This window comes from Astatotilapia calliptera, chromosome 16 (assembly GCF_900246225.1).
Source record: "Astatotilapia calliptera chromosome 16, fAstCal1.2, whole genome shotgun sequence".
Classification (NCBI taxonomy): Eukaryota; Metazoa; Chordata; class Actinopteri; order Cichliformes; family Cichlidae; genus Astatotilapia; species Astatotilapia calliptera.
Window position 1 is genome coordinate 3,912,167 of NC_039317.1, and position 15,108 is coordinate 3,927,274.

General features: G+C 43.3%; 1 protein-coding gene across 1 annotated transcript; it reads right to left on the bottom strand.

The window, feature by feature from the left end:
- Nucleotides 1-1,587: 1,587 nt before the first annotated feature.
- Nucleotides 1,588-15,073, bottom strand: nyx (nyctalopin). The gene is made up of 5 exons (XM_026143825.1): nt 13,474-15,073; nt 13,212-13,276; nt 4,442-4,728; nt 3,857-4,161; nt 1,588-3,356 (listed from the first exon to the last, which is right to left on the bottom strand). Exons 2-5 carry the CDS (start codon nt 13,231-13,233, stop codon nt 2,528-2,530), a joined length of 1,443 nt encoding a protein of 480 aa, XP_025999610.1. The 5' UTR covers nt 13,234-13,276; nt 13,474-15,073; the 3' UTR covers nt 1,588-2,527.
- Nucleotides 15,074-15,108: the final 35 nt, after the last annotated feature.

Sequence of the window (15,108 nt, forward strand, 5' to 3'; positions counted from 1 at the left end):
GCAAAAGAAAGTGCTACAACTGAGATTTCAAGTCAGGACACTGTAGTGGTGAATTAGAAATGAGGTCTCCATTTGTTGTGTATCATTGCCACCTTTACAAAGTCAGTGTGTTTTTGGGCTCCACCAACTCCTGAGGGAACTAGCTGCTGCTTTAGCTGCTAAATGCTCATTTCGTTGGTAAGCTAGTCTCTAACACTATCTATCAGACTGTTGGTAATGCACTAACATAGTATATAGTCATTATGTGATTGCAAGAGTCCTGACTTTTCATTGACAATCCCAGTTATTATATCCTAATAGAGCATTTTGATTGATAGGCTGCAGCTCCACCAGGCTTCCCTTTAACTTGCTGAGGTCTGAGTCATCATGGGTGACAAACTGTACTTTAAAGAAGGCCAAAACTGTCTTTTTTTGTGTCAGTTAGTTTGTGATTGCCATGACTTTGGAGAATATTTTAATAAAAAGAAAATATATATATATATTCTGTTTCCTTAGGATTAGATTAAAGCTGAATGCTGTATGGCAACAGAGGGTTAAAGCTTTAGACATGACAGTCTGAGTGCATAATTCCCAGATGACTGCTGTTTATCTTCGAGACCTGGGCTGCTTTGTTGATTTTGAATAATAATACAGTTGAACTAGAAGATGTACTTAATCCTGTGGTCTGAGACATCATCAGTGACATCTACAACCCTATGTCACTACAGTTTGTATTAAACTGTTTTCTAAGTCTTGGCGATCGGAAAATGAGCAAATTAATCATTCTAATTGGCAAACACGTGCCCTTCTCCAAAATACAGGGTTAGGAGAACGTTGGCACCTATGATGACTTAGACCTCAGAGAGCTAAACAAGCATAGCCCTGCCACCATGCACAAATATGACCACAGGTAGTAAAATATTCAAAGCATCAGTAAGTAACAACACTCAGTGCATTATGGTGCAGTAAAAGTTGTTAAGATAATTCCAACATGTTATATGTTGAGAAGTAAATTTAATCTCTAAATGTACTATTCTATTTGCTATGATTGTTATGTGTGCTGTACTGAACAATCCTGCTACTACATCACATATGTTACATGATATGTCCATGAGACATGCAATAATGTTTCTAATCTTCAAAGCAGAAGGATTTTCCCCTTGATCACAGTTTCTGTTGTTTCCAGTTCATTTCCTAGAAAGGTTTAACATGTAATCATAAATTCTTGGAAAGGCGCCTGGAAATTCCACTGACTAAAGATGATGTTATATTAATTAATGCAAGTCTGTCATAGCTGTTATCACATTAGAAATTTGTTCAGATATGAACCTTTGCAGCCCTGCGACAGACTGGCGATCTGTCCAGGGTGTGCCTCTCCTCCCGTTCCCATGACAGCTGGGACAGACTCCTCCTGCTCCCCTGTGACCTGGAATTGGACGAGCAAAAGAAAATGTTGAGTGCGAGAGGGACGAGGTGCGACATCAGCCTCCTCGCTTGTCTTAGTCCCAGCATAATCCCACATTAACAAGCCAAAGAGGCCACTGGGCGGATTAAGTGAAACGGGTCAACCCCTCGACTGATGCTGAAAGGAGTCACTGAACCAGCACATTGAAAGCTTAATTATTTATTTTATTTAGAAAAATAGATTTTGACAGAGCATTGTGTCTAATAACAAAACTGAACTGCACCACAGGCTGTCTGACCAAATTACTCACACTCACCGGGGTAGAAAGAAAGCAGTCGCCTGTGTTATGGTATGTCAGCCACACAAAGCACAACAGTGTAAGTGTGTACATATGCATTAAACATGCTTTGACACTGCCCCCCCCTCCATCCACAATATATGGCAATGACTCACCACAGTCCCTGTATAGAGAGAGATTATACCCATGCACTAGAGGCAAAGATAAAGTCCGTCTGTGTTACTTTATAGCACACACAAGCAGCGACGACACCGAGCTGCATGCGGTAAGAAGATTAATGCATTTGTGGAAAAGCTGCAGAGCCTACACACAAAAAAGAGCGGACATGTGTTTAGGAGATAACTACAGGAGCTCTCATCTCCTTTAACATTGTGAATGAAAATACAAAAACAAAATAGTCGGACTATGTAACGCTATGAATATTACATCATAATTAAAATGACGACTTATGCAACAAAAAAACTAGATGTTAGCTTACACAGTTTGAGTTTCATTGCCACTGCAATTGCACAGATGAATCCTGCCGCTGTACAGATTTGTATATGAACGAGGAGGAGCATGATCACATATGAAGTAGTATATATAAATCTTTAATCTATAACCAGTATGGTAAACCACATCCAGTCCTTCTTACCTGAAAATATTCAGTTTCCCCTGTTTGCATTTTACCAGGGAAACAATCCCAAAATCCTACATCAGAGCATTAACACACGCAAACATGAATAGCAACCCTTTTATATTCGCATGAGTAAATAAAACCATCTTTTATCTCGGGAGCATTTTTTTTTAAAAAGCTTCCCATGTTCCTCATGTGGGTCATGGAGCAGATCTCATCTCCACTGTTCTCACGTGCAGTACAGAGAGAAAAATAGATCTGACTGGCCAATCAAACCCAAGCTGAGCCACATCACAATGAAGCAAAAAAGAGACTCGCTTGGCCAGGCCCGTTGACCTGTGACCCCTGCAGAGAGCTGCCCATCCTCGCTCTCAATCAGGGTCCCGTTGCGGAGGCTCTCTGTGCCGTTCCCCATCTGATCCCCGAACTCCGGGTGGATCAGTGTGAAAATGAGGCTTTTGAAGCGGTTCTCTGTGGTGGAGGTGATCTCCGAGGAGGCCGTAGTTAGGTTGAGGTCGGCGGGGTCCACACATGTGCCGTTCACCTTGGCGAAGACCACCTCACCGAGGTCCAGTCCGGCCACAGAGGAAGGTGAAGCGCAGGGGATGTCCCGCACCAGCTTGTAGTTTTCCATCCACTCCTTCAGCCACTCAAGGGAGCAGTCGCACTCCCAGGGGTTTCTGAAGAGGTAAAGCCGGCCCAGGAAGTAGATGGGCTGGAAAACAGGGAAGGGAAGGGTGGTAAGATTGTTGCTGTTCAGGTGGAGCGTGATTAGGCTGGTCAGGTTCTCAAAAGTGCCCTCCTCGATGTATAGCAGCTGGTTCCTGTCTAGGTACAGGACCTCCAGCTCCACCTGGTCACTGAACCAGGTCTTGGACAGGTTGGTCAACTGGTTACCCCCGAGGTTGAGCATCTTGAGCCGGCTGAGGCCTTTGAAGGCGAGCTTGGGCAAATCAGACAGCAAGTTGTCATTGAGGTAAAGGTTCTCCAGCCGTGTAAGGTCCTGGAAGGCCTGCTCATGGATCACGTTGATGCGGTTCTCCTGGAGGTTCAGGTACCTGAGAGAGATAAAGATGTTTGAAAGAATGAACTGGTTTACACAATAAGAGAAGATCAGTGGCTGTGTTAGATTTAGACAGCCTTTCTTTGCTACCAATATTCAGTTTGTCATGCTTTTGTTTCAGCACAGAAAATCGCACATGCTACCTTAGGCACTGCAGACTCACACCAGGAACCACACCTGCACAAAATAACTTTGTTCCATGTCATCTGTAAAATCTCTGAAAACAGGATGGGAGCAGTGCATGAACTAAGGATGAATACACAAACTTTGAACTGCTGAATGCTTAGTTCAAACAGAAGATGAACTGAGCGTGCAATGAGACCCTGCATGAGATAAATAAGCAGTATTTTGAACTGTGACTGTGCAATAAAAATCTGTAGCTGGAAATAAGCATAGCAGGTCTGCTTTAATAGTTTATGCAAAACCTCAGTCAATAAATGAATGCCTGGTTGTAGCTATGTGAGTTCATGCATGAGCTTGGGGCCTGTGGCTTACTTGAGGCTACCCAGGCCCAGCAGGGAGTTGTAGGCCACTGCCTCTATCTTGTTTCTCTCCAGATAGATGTGAGTCAGGTTTTCCATGCCTCTGATGGCCCCCGGGATCCTCCTGAAGTTGTTTTGGAAACAGAGCAGCTCCTTCAGTGCCGTTTGCTCTATAAAGATACGATCGGGGATGCTGAACAGGTTACAGTCGGACAAGTCGAGGTGCACCAGCTTCTTCACCCCTGTGAAAGTTCGTGTGTGAAGGTAGCTGATGTACTCGTTGTGCGCCATTTTCAGCTCCACCAAGTTCGAGAGGCCCTGCGTGACAGAAACTGTTAGTCAAGTATGAAAACTCTAAAAATATAAAAATGAATTTCTAGTAAATCTAGTAAAGATACAGTAGTGCTTGAAATTGTAGATTTTTTTTGTATTTCTGCATGTTGATGGGTTTCCTCACATGATCATTCAGGCAGTTTTTATATATATACATATATATATATATATATATATATATATATATATATATATATATATATACCTGTTTGTTACGTGTTTGTATTTTTGGTTACAAAATCCTTCAGCAGAACATTCAGCAAACCTTAAAGGCTCCTGGGGTAATGAAGGAGATGTTGTTGTGGTCCAGAGAGAGAGACTTGAGGGAGGGCAGAGTACCAAAGGCCCTTTCTGACAAGAACTTGAGCCTGTTTTTGTCCAGGTTGATGGCGGAGGCCTCACACGGAAACTCTTTGGGCAGCTCAGCCAGGCCGGAGCGGTCGCAGAGCACGCTGCAGCTCTTCTCCTGCGTGCAGGTGCAGGATGGTGGGCAGGCGCGAACACAAGCCCACCGTGCCAGCACCTCCTGAGGCAGCAGGCAAAGCACAGAGACTGAAAGGAGGACAGGATGGGTGTTATTTCAGAGTGTGGTGGTACTTTCAGTATTTTTACAGGAATTGAAAAGCTTGTTCTACACATGTGGTGAAAGAGTGTTGGAGGCCTAATTCTAACTAAACAAGTGCACTAAGTAAGAAATGTGAGCTAATGCATACTAAATGAGCCACCAAAAAGTCAACTGGTGTTAATATTGTTGTCTATGATGTCATCTTATGTACTATTAACAATATTTTCTTTTTTTATTAATCAGGTCATCGGATGATTTGAAATTAAAAGTGACACAAATATATACATTGTATAAATTTATACCATGTTGTTTCTTTATTTCATTTGTCTACTCTTAGTCTTTAACTAAATATTTAGGCTGCAGTGTTTTTCATAACTGTTTTTTAAATGTAGTCAATGAATTTAAAAAATCACATTAAAAAATGTAATGAAACAAATAAAAAAATAAATAAAGGACAATAAGCTCTACTTGTTGCAATATAATCTAGTTTAGAGTTGTGAAAGAAGTTTTAGCAGCAGATTTTCATCACCCTGACGACGCACCTTTCTGTAGTATGACCCTTTTCAAACTACAGGGCTTTACCACATCCCCTTATATCAAGCACTATTATAATTATTATTATATAATGCTTCAGTTTCTCTATATCAAGACAGAAAACCTTTCACACTCCTGCCCATTTAAAAAAAAAACCATCAGTTGCACAATGTAACAAAAGGAGTTGGGCTCATAACTTGTTGGAGCAACTTTTTGTAGTTTTGTCATTATACACCATCACAATCAACACATGAATGGTTGCAAACCTTCAACTTTAACTGAAAGGGTTTTACAAAACTTTTCCATGAATTGTTCTGGAATTGCATCCCCTATTTCCAGTCAAAAATTGACTGGAAAATTGCCTAACAAGCAGTTTCGTGGTCAGGTGAAACTGTATCATGACAAATGAAGCAGACATAATATCTGAAGTTATTTTATTTTATAGCTTTTCGTTGTAATTTTAAATATCAGGCCAAAAGAGATGTTGATAAAAGTTAGGGAGGCCATCATTACTGACTGGTGTAGAGTCAACAACCTGTCTCTCCCCTCTCCCCTCCATCATGGACACTTTTAGCACCCGCTCCATCCGCAAAGCCACCAGCATTATGGAGGACCTCACACACCGCTCACACACACTCTTCACCGTGCTGCCTTCTGGAAAGAGGTACCGGAGCATCCGGGCCTCACTACCAGACTACAGAACAGTTTCTTACTCCAAGCCGTCAGACTCCTGAACACTCTGACTGGACTGACACACGTGCACACCTTCATACATGTCACTACCAAGCACTTATCTGCAGTATCTCACACTCATACACACACACACCTACAGACAAGAGATGGCACGATACCACTTTTTTATGTCCGATACCGATACCGATATCATAAATTTGGATATCTGCCGATACCAATATGAATCCGATATAGTGTGTTTTTTAATCAACAAAACTGTTTTTTTTTAATATCTTGCTGCATGTTGTATAAGTTCATACTCAAGTTTAAAACAACAACTACACTAAAGCTATTCTGTTATACACATGTGGTGAAAGAGTGTATGCAAAAAACCTGTATGCAAAAAAAAAAAAAATATTTCATAGTTCAGCAATACTGATCAATCTAATAAACTTAGACCTACACCATCCTCCCTATTCTGGTATTTTAAAGAGTACTTAGCGTAAATATTAAGCAACCTAACTAATAGGGTTCCAACTCCCAGCAACAACAAAAATAAATAAATAAAAAATAGGGAACCACCCCTCACGCTCCACCTCATGATGCTTAATCGACGTAATCAACCTTAATTTGATGCAGTGTGAAAAAAAATGCACAGAAATCAATTATTTTTCAAGAAATATTAAATAGATTCAACATCTTTCTTCAACAAAATTGCAGACTGCACAGATGGTACCTTCCCAAAGGAAAAAGTACTATAGCTTACTAGGGTATATATATTAGACTTAATAGTTACTATATACAGTAATTGACTTCTATTCATTTTACATCAAATTAAAACTTTGGGTGTAAGATTTGGATAATTATTTATTAAAAGCTAGACATTTTAAATGAGAATAAGAAAGAAAAGTATGTCTTTGTGCCCCCTTTTCCCTGTTAATGCCCTATCGGCCCCCCTGGCTAAACTTTGCTAGATCCGCCCCTGCACAGTTACGTCAGCTACATAGAAAAAGATCCTGGAGTAGAAAGTAATAATAAATACATTCTAACAACAGCTGATCAAGCTTAAACGTGCTGCTGTTGTTCAGCCGCTGGTTTCCTCTTTCTGGTGCAAAGTGGGCCAAAAACAAACCAGAGAGACGGACTCGCGACAGAAAAGCCGATCAGCTGATCATTGATCAGTTTCATGATTGAAGTAGCAGCAAGAAGAGGCAGTCACTCCATATATCGCTTGTTAAGCTTAACGCAGGAATGCTTTACAAACATTCAGAGATGGACTTACACACTTGCTTTACTTCTCTCGGGGATAACTTTGTCGGAGATGAAATGCCGGGTTGCTAGCGAAGCTCCAAATGCTATCCAGACCACCGACAGGTCCCGCATGCCACAGCCGCTCTATCACGTGATGCATACTGCTCCGACGTGCTAACGTTCTGAGGTGAGTTACAGCGTGTTGCAAGTTTTGTGAGGTGCTTTCGTGATATTTAATGGATCGGATTACATTTTTTATTTTTCTCCGATATCCGATCCAGTAATTTAGGTCAGTATCGGACCGATACCGATACGTAATATCGGATCGGTCCATCTCTACTACAGACACCAAGTTACTTTTGCACAATACTCAGCATTTTGCACATTTCCACTGCACTGTCTTGTGTCTGTATCGTCCTGTTCTGTCTAGTGTTGCACTGTCTTAAATCAATGATCTGATACATTGTTTAAAAAAAGAATAAACTGACCAGCTCAGCAGCACCAAAAGGCCTGAAACATTACAGAAGACAACCAAAGGGCGTGATGACAGAATTATTTTCATGATTAAGAAAAACAACTTCTATCCATCCATCCAACGATCTTCATCCGCTTTATCCGAGGCCGGGTCGCGGGGGCAGCAGCCTAATCAAAGAGGCCCAGACCTCCCTCTCCCCAGCCACCTCCTCCAGCTTATCCGGGGGAACACCAAGGCGTTCCCAGGCCAGCCGAGAGATATAATCTCTCCAGCGTGTCCTGGTTCTGCCCCGGGGCCTCCTCCCGGTGGGACATGCCTGGAACACCTCACCCAGGAGGCGCCCAGGGGGCATCCTTGTCAGATGCCCGAACCACCTCAGCTGGCTCCTTTCGATGTGGAGGAGCAGCGGCTCTACTCTGAGCCCCTCCCGGATGGCCGAACTTCTCACCCTATCTCTAAGGGAGAGGCCAGCCACCCTTCGGAGGAAACTCATTTCCGCCGCTTGTATCCGTGATCTCGTTCTTTCGGTCACTACCCACAGCTCGTGGCCATAGGTGAGGGTAGGGACGTAGATCGACTGGTAAATTGAGAGCTTCGCTTTTACACTCAGCTCCCTCTTCACCATGACGGACCAGTGCAGCGTCTGCATTACTGCAGCTGCAGCCCCAATCCGTCTGTCGATCTCCGGCTCCCTTCTCCCATCACTCGCGAACAAGACCCCGAGATACTTGAACTCCTCCACTTGGGGCAGGAACTCATCCCCGACCCGGAGTGGGCACTCCACCCTTTTCCGGCTGAGAACCATGGCCTCAGATTTGGAGGTGCTGATCCTCATTCCCGCTGCTTCACACTCAGCTGCGAACCGTTCCAGTGCGAGCTGGAGGCCCTCACCCGATGAAGCCAACAGAACCACATCATCCGCAAAAATCAGAGACGAGATTCTGAGGCCACCAAAGCGAAAGCCCTCCGCCACTTGGCTGCGCCTAGAAATCCTGTCCATAAAAATTATGAACAGAACCGGAGACAAAGGGCAGCCCTGGCGGAGCCCATCACCCACCGGGAACGAGTCCGACTTATTGCCAGCAATGCGAACCAAGCTCTTGCAACGGTTGTATAGGGATCGAATGGCCCGTAGCAATGGGCCAGACACCCCATACTCCCGCAACACCTCCCACAGGACACCTCAAGGGACACGGTCGAATGCCTTCTCCAAGTCCACAAAACACATGTAGACTGGTTGGGCAAACTCCCATGCACCCTCAAGTATCCTGGAGAGGATAAAGAGCTGGTCCAGTGTTCGACGAAAACCGCATTGTTCCTCCTGTATCCGAGGTTCGACTAACGGACGAACTCTCCTTTCCAGCACCCTGGCATAGACTTTCCCAGGGAGGCTGAGGAGTGTGATCCCCCTGTAGTTGGAACACACCCTCCGGTCCCCCTTCTTAAAGATGGGGACCACCACCCCGGTCTGCCAGTCCACAGGTACTGCCCCTGATCTCCACGCAACATTGCAGAGGCGTGTCAACCAGGACAGCCCTACAATGTCCAGAGCCTTCAGGAACTCGGGGCGGACTTCATCAACACCAGGGGCTCTGCCACCAAGGAGTTGTTTAACTGCCTCAGTGACCTCGCCCCCGGAAATTGGCGGGTCATTCCCCTCATCCCCAGACTCTGCTTCCTCCTCGGAAGACGTGTCAGTGGGATTAAGGAGGTCCTCGAAGTATTCCTTCCACCGCCTGACAATTTTCTCAGTCGACGTCAGCAGCGCTCCACCAGCACTATACACAGTGCAGGTAGAGCACTGCTTTCCCCTCCTGAGACGCCTGATGGTTTGCCAGAATCTCTTCGAGGCAGTCCGAAAGTCTTTTTCCATGGCCTCTCCGAACTCCTCCCACACCCGGGTTTTTGCTTCAGCCACTGCACTCTAACTAACTGAAAAACATTCTCAAAGAGACAGGAGTCCACTGTCAAAGTTTACAATTAAGATGCACTTTCATGAAAGGTAAAATAAACAGTTTACGACTAAGTGCAAACCACCGGTTCCACTCACTCAGATTAGACTTTGCTTTAATGTGTGATTGTCAGCCTAGCTGCTGTGTTTTGGACTATTTAAGAACTACTTTACATGCAAGTCTAAACAACAATCTGAATAACTGTGTACTAAGTTTTCACAGAAGTTTGATTTTTGCTGTGTTTCTTGGATGAAAGAAACAAAATTGGATGAGCTTCGGGATATTAAAGGCATTTCAAAGGCAGATAATCTGATTTTGCTTGGAGCCCAGTGGAATGACTGACCTTACATGCACTTCACTGTTCATTCATTGAGTCATGCGTTTCTTGATCATGTGTTCTAAGTACATTTGGAAATTGAAATGTGTAAACACCATGAATGGTACATGAATATGACAGCTACAGTGGGGCAAAAAAGTATTTAGTCAGCCACCGATTGTGCAAGTTCCCCCACTTAAAATGATGACAGAGGTCAGTAATTTGCACCAGAGGTACACTTCAACTGTGAGAGACAGAATGTGAAAAAAAAATCCATGAATTCACATGGTAGGATTTGTAAAGAATTTATTTTCCACCCTAATTTACGAATAAGTATTTGGTCACCTCAAACAAGGAAAATCTCTGGCTCTCACAGACCTGTAACGTCTTCTGTAAGAAGCTTTTCTGTCCCCCACTCGTTACCTGTATGAATGGCACCTGTTTGAACTCATCATCTGTATAAAAGACACCTGTCCACAGCCTCAAACAGTCAGACTCCAAACTCCGCCATGGCCAAGACCAAAGAGCTTTCGAAGGACACCAGGAAAAGTATTGTAGACCTGCACCAGACTGGGAAGAGTGAATCTACAATAGGCAAGCAGCTTGGTGTGAAAAAATCAACTGTGGGAGCAATCATCAGAAAATGGAAGACATACAAGACCACTGATAATCTCCCTCGATCTGGGGCTCCACGCAAGCTCTCATCCCGTGGGGTCAAAATGATCATGAGAACGGTGAGCAAAGATCCCAGAACCACACGGGGGGACCTGGTGAATGACCTGCAGAGAGCTGGGACCAAAGTAACAAAGGTCACCATCAGTAACACACTACAACGGCAGGGAATCAAATCCCGCAGTGCCGGACGTGTTCCGCTGCTGAAGCCAGTGCATGTCCAGGCCCGTCTGAAGTTTGCCAGAGAGCACATGGATGATACAGCAGAGGATTGGGAGAATGTCATGTGGTCAGATGAAACCAAAGTAGAACTTTTTGGTATAAACTCAACTCGTCGTGTTTGGAGGAAGAAGAATACTGAGTTGCATCCCAAGAACACCATACCTACTGTGAAGCATGGGGGTGGAAACATCATGCTATGGGGCTGTTTTTCTGCCAAGGGGACAGGACGACTGATCCGTGTTAAGGACAGAATGAATGGGGCCATGTATCGTGAGATTTTGAGCCAAAACCTCCTTCCATCAGTGAGAACTTTGAAGATGAAACGAGGCTGGGTCTTCCAACATGACAATGATCCAAAACACACCGCCCGGGCAACAAAGGAGTGGCTCCGTAAGAAGCATTTGAAAGTCCTGGAGTGGCCTAGCCAGTCTCCAGACCTCAACCCCATAGAAAATCTGTGGCGGGAGTTGAAAGTCCGTGTTGCTCGGCGACAGCCCCAAAACATCACTGCTCTCGAGAAGATCTGCATGGAGGAATGGGCCAAAATACCAGCTACTGTGTGTGCAAACCTGGTAAAGACCTATAGTAAACGTTTGACCTCTGTTATTGCCAACAAAGGTTATGTTACAAAGTATTGAGTTGTATTTTTGTTATTGACCAAATACTTATTTTCCACCCTGATTTACGAATAAATTCTTTACAAATCCTACCATGTGGATTCATGGATTTTTTTTTTCACATTCTGTCTCTCACAGTTGAAGTGTACCTCTGGTGCAAATTACTGACCTCTGTCATCATTTTAGGTGGGGGAACTTGCACAATCGGTGGCTGACTAAATACTTTTTTGCCCCACTGTATTTCTAGTATAAAATAAATGTATGCTGTTTTATCTGACTTGTCATACTGCTCAGCCACAAACCATCCATCCATTCTCTTCTACTGCAACAGCCTAAACCAAGGGTGTCCAACTCCAGGCCTCGAGGGCCAGTGTCCTGCAGGTGTGTCCTAACCCAGTAGGACATGCCCAGAGCGCCTCGTCCAGGAGGCAGCCAGGAGGCATCCTAATTAGATGTGCAAACCACCTGAACTGGCTCCTTTTGATTTGGAGGAGTAACAGCTCTACTTTGAGCCCCTTCCAGATGGCTGTACCTCATCCTTTTTGTGAGCCCATTCAACCACCATTCAGAGAAAGTTCATTTCCAACACTTGTATTCATGATCTGAACTTTTTTCACCACAAAAGATCAAGGCACTGTCTGCAGTGATCCAATCTGTCCTGGCACTTGTGAACAAGACCCAAGATACTTGAGCTCCGCCACTTTGGGTCAGCCACCTCACCTTTTTCTACTGAGAACCATGGCCTTGGACATGGAGCTGCTAATTCTCATTCCTGCAGTTTTATACAAAGCTGTGAAGCACTCAAGTGCAAGCTAGAGAACGAAATCTGCTGAGGACAACAGAACCACGTCATCCACAAAAAGTAGAGACGAGATCCTGAGGCCACCAAGGTGGAATCAACAAAAAAACCCAAAAAACTTTACAGGTTTTCCTTTTGTTGCTGTTGTTGTTTGTTGACAATGAATTTAATTTTTTTTTTGGTTTATTAATTACAGAAATTATTTTTATGCATCCAAAAATTTGTCAGAAATACTGTGACAGATTCAAACAACAGACAGGAGTTTTTAAAAAGTGCTTGACTAAGATACAACATAATCATTAAAAATATTATAAGAGGCAAAACGACTAACCTTGAACATAAATTTTAATTATCATTGTTGAACAATAACAGTAATACACTATATAATACTATTTATCCAATCTGGGAAATTCTGTATATGTGTACCCCACTACAAGCACATTTCATGATGTGTGTTTCATAATATTTCCTTTATTTGTTATTTCTCCGTATTACTGTACATGAAAACAATATTGTTTTCGCAAGTTTTTGATGTTTTTGATTCATCAAATCCTTCAAAGTCTACTATCATCAGTAAATAAAAAGATATAATGAATTAAAAATAAATAAATACATCTTTGATATTAAAAAGATTTTGCATCCACAGCAGGACACTGCTGCTTAACTAAAGACTAGATGTTTGAGTGACGTCGATGTGTGGCCCGAAGGCTAAACTGGCCGTTTGAAACGATGATGTGATTAAGAAAGACAAGCTTATATCAGAGATTAGCTCCACAACAATAAGTATTGTCTGCGCCTGTGCTTTCACTCTTGATCTGGTTCGCATTAGCTCGAATTCAGCCCTGCCTTGCAGTTTGATCGGTCAGTCTTTGATGGAGCCACAGCAATTCTGAAAGCAGGAGAAGAAACTAAGTCAAATGAGCCCAGAAACAGTGGAAGAGAGAAGAGATTGAGACTGACCAGTGAAAATGATGACAGTCATTACTGTAGCCGCTCATCTGGGACATGCCAGGATTAACGGAGGTCTGAAATGGCACAAACAGAGATCTTAATGATGAACAATTATGAGTTATACAAATGCTGCTGGAGATCTTTAGATGATCTAGTGTGGTTGGATAGTTTTATCTGTTAACGGCAGGAAACCACAGACAGTCGGTCTTTACAGCGATGCTAAATTTACAGCAAATCACAGAGGAAATCCAAGAAATTCAAAGCAACATACCTGTAGCTCTTTCCAGAAAGTTGCATCCATGTGTACCAAACGTCACTGCCCAAATAGTCATGCATGTGTCCATCCCATGTCAGTCCACAAAGGGCACCTTCAACAGCATCACTGAGTGAGCTGAGCAGAAGCTTCTGCCTGCCACGGTTCCCCAACAAAAAATGCTGCATGTTTTTACCCTTCATCCACCCCACTTCACCAAATGCGCGTGCGTGTGCCTGTCTGCGTTCGTGATGGAAAACACACATCAAAAAGCCATCTCTTAATGGCAGTCAAATCCCCTGGGTAGAGTGGAGTGATGGAGAGCGGATGGCAGGATTACAGAAGTAAAGTGAACCTCTGTCATATCAAACTGCAGAGACAGAGCAGTGAATGTTGGATGTCAAACTTATGAAAATAATGCAGATGCTGAAAGCGAACAGATATTTATCGAGTCGTCACTGCTGGGTCGGAGAGAAGCGATTGAGAGCAGTTAGTTAAATAAGGCTGCCTGTGCCATACAAGCTTCATGGATCAGCATCTTTCCCCATATCTGAGGCTCTTAAATGACCCTAAAACCTCATTCTCACAACATGACACAGAAATTATACAACAGGCTTTCAATGGGTGTCACTGACTCAGTGGTTATGAAACCTACTCAGCACATTAGAGACCATGTGACCTTTTAAGAGTAACATGAAAACCCCTGGAAAATTGGACTGAACATGCTTTTCATGTAGGATGAAAGATATATATTTGTTGTGTGTCCTGACTGCCTAAAAAGCTGCCACAGATGGCCAAAGTAGAGACCATCTGTAGAGGACTAAAACACAGGTCAGTTTTTTTTCTTCTTTATTTTATTAGAATGGGTTTCACTAGAAAGTTCTGCACACAAGCTTCCCATGCTCCTTGAACATGTGGTTCTCCACAATAGGTGGAGAGAATATTAGCATACAGGGAAGGGCAGCCCTCTGAATCTAGGTCATGCCTGAGATTTAAGTCACATGTCTTGACTGAATTCAGCGACCTCATTGCTGTGCACTGGCATGAAAACATAACCTGACTTCGTCTTTGTAGCTGCGAGTGAGGTATTCAAACTTTCTTAGATGTACTGCATTCACACCATGTGAATTTGCTCCTGTATACCACTACACTGGATATTAAATCAAGTGCAGACTTAACTGAGGGGATTTTACAAAGAATTACATAACCTGTTTAACAATTAGACATTTTTACGCATAGTTACCGTTTGTCAAAGGCTTGAAATTAATTGGAAAATTGATGGACAAGCAGTTTCATGACCACATGAGGCCTGTTCCCTCATTACGGCATTAAATCAAATCGATTAAAGATCAGGAGTTGAAATGTTATTTGTATTTGGTCACTGGAACTCCAATTAAACCTGTCAGAGACAAGAAGCTTTAAAGGAGGAAGGCATATCCACTGTCAGTCTACAACAGAGACCGCTTCATGAGTGGGAGCACCGTTCAGTCCTCTTAAATGTGTGCAAGCTGCCAGAAACTTGAATATTTGACTAGAAATGCGCAGTAGTTAAGTAGTCACGCACCTGTGATTAGACTGAGAATAAGCTGGAATCCCAGCAAATACAAAAGCAGAGGTGACACACTGAGCTCAGCAGAAAAACAAAAAAAATAA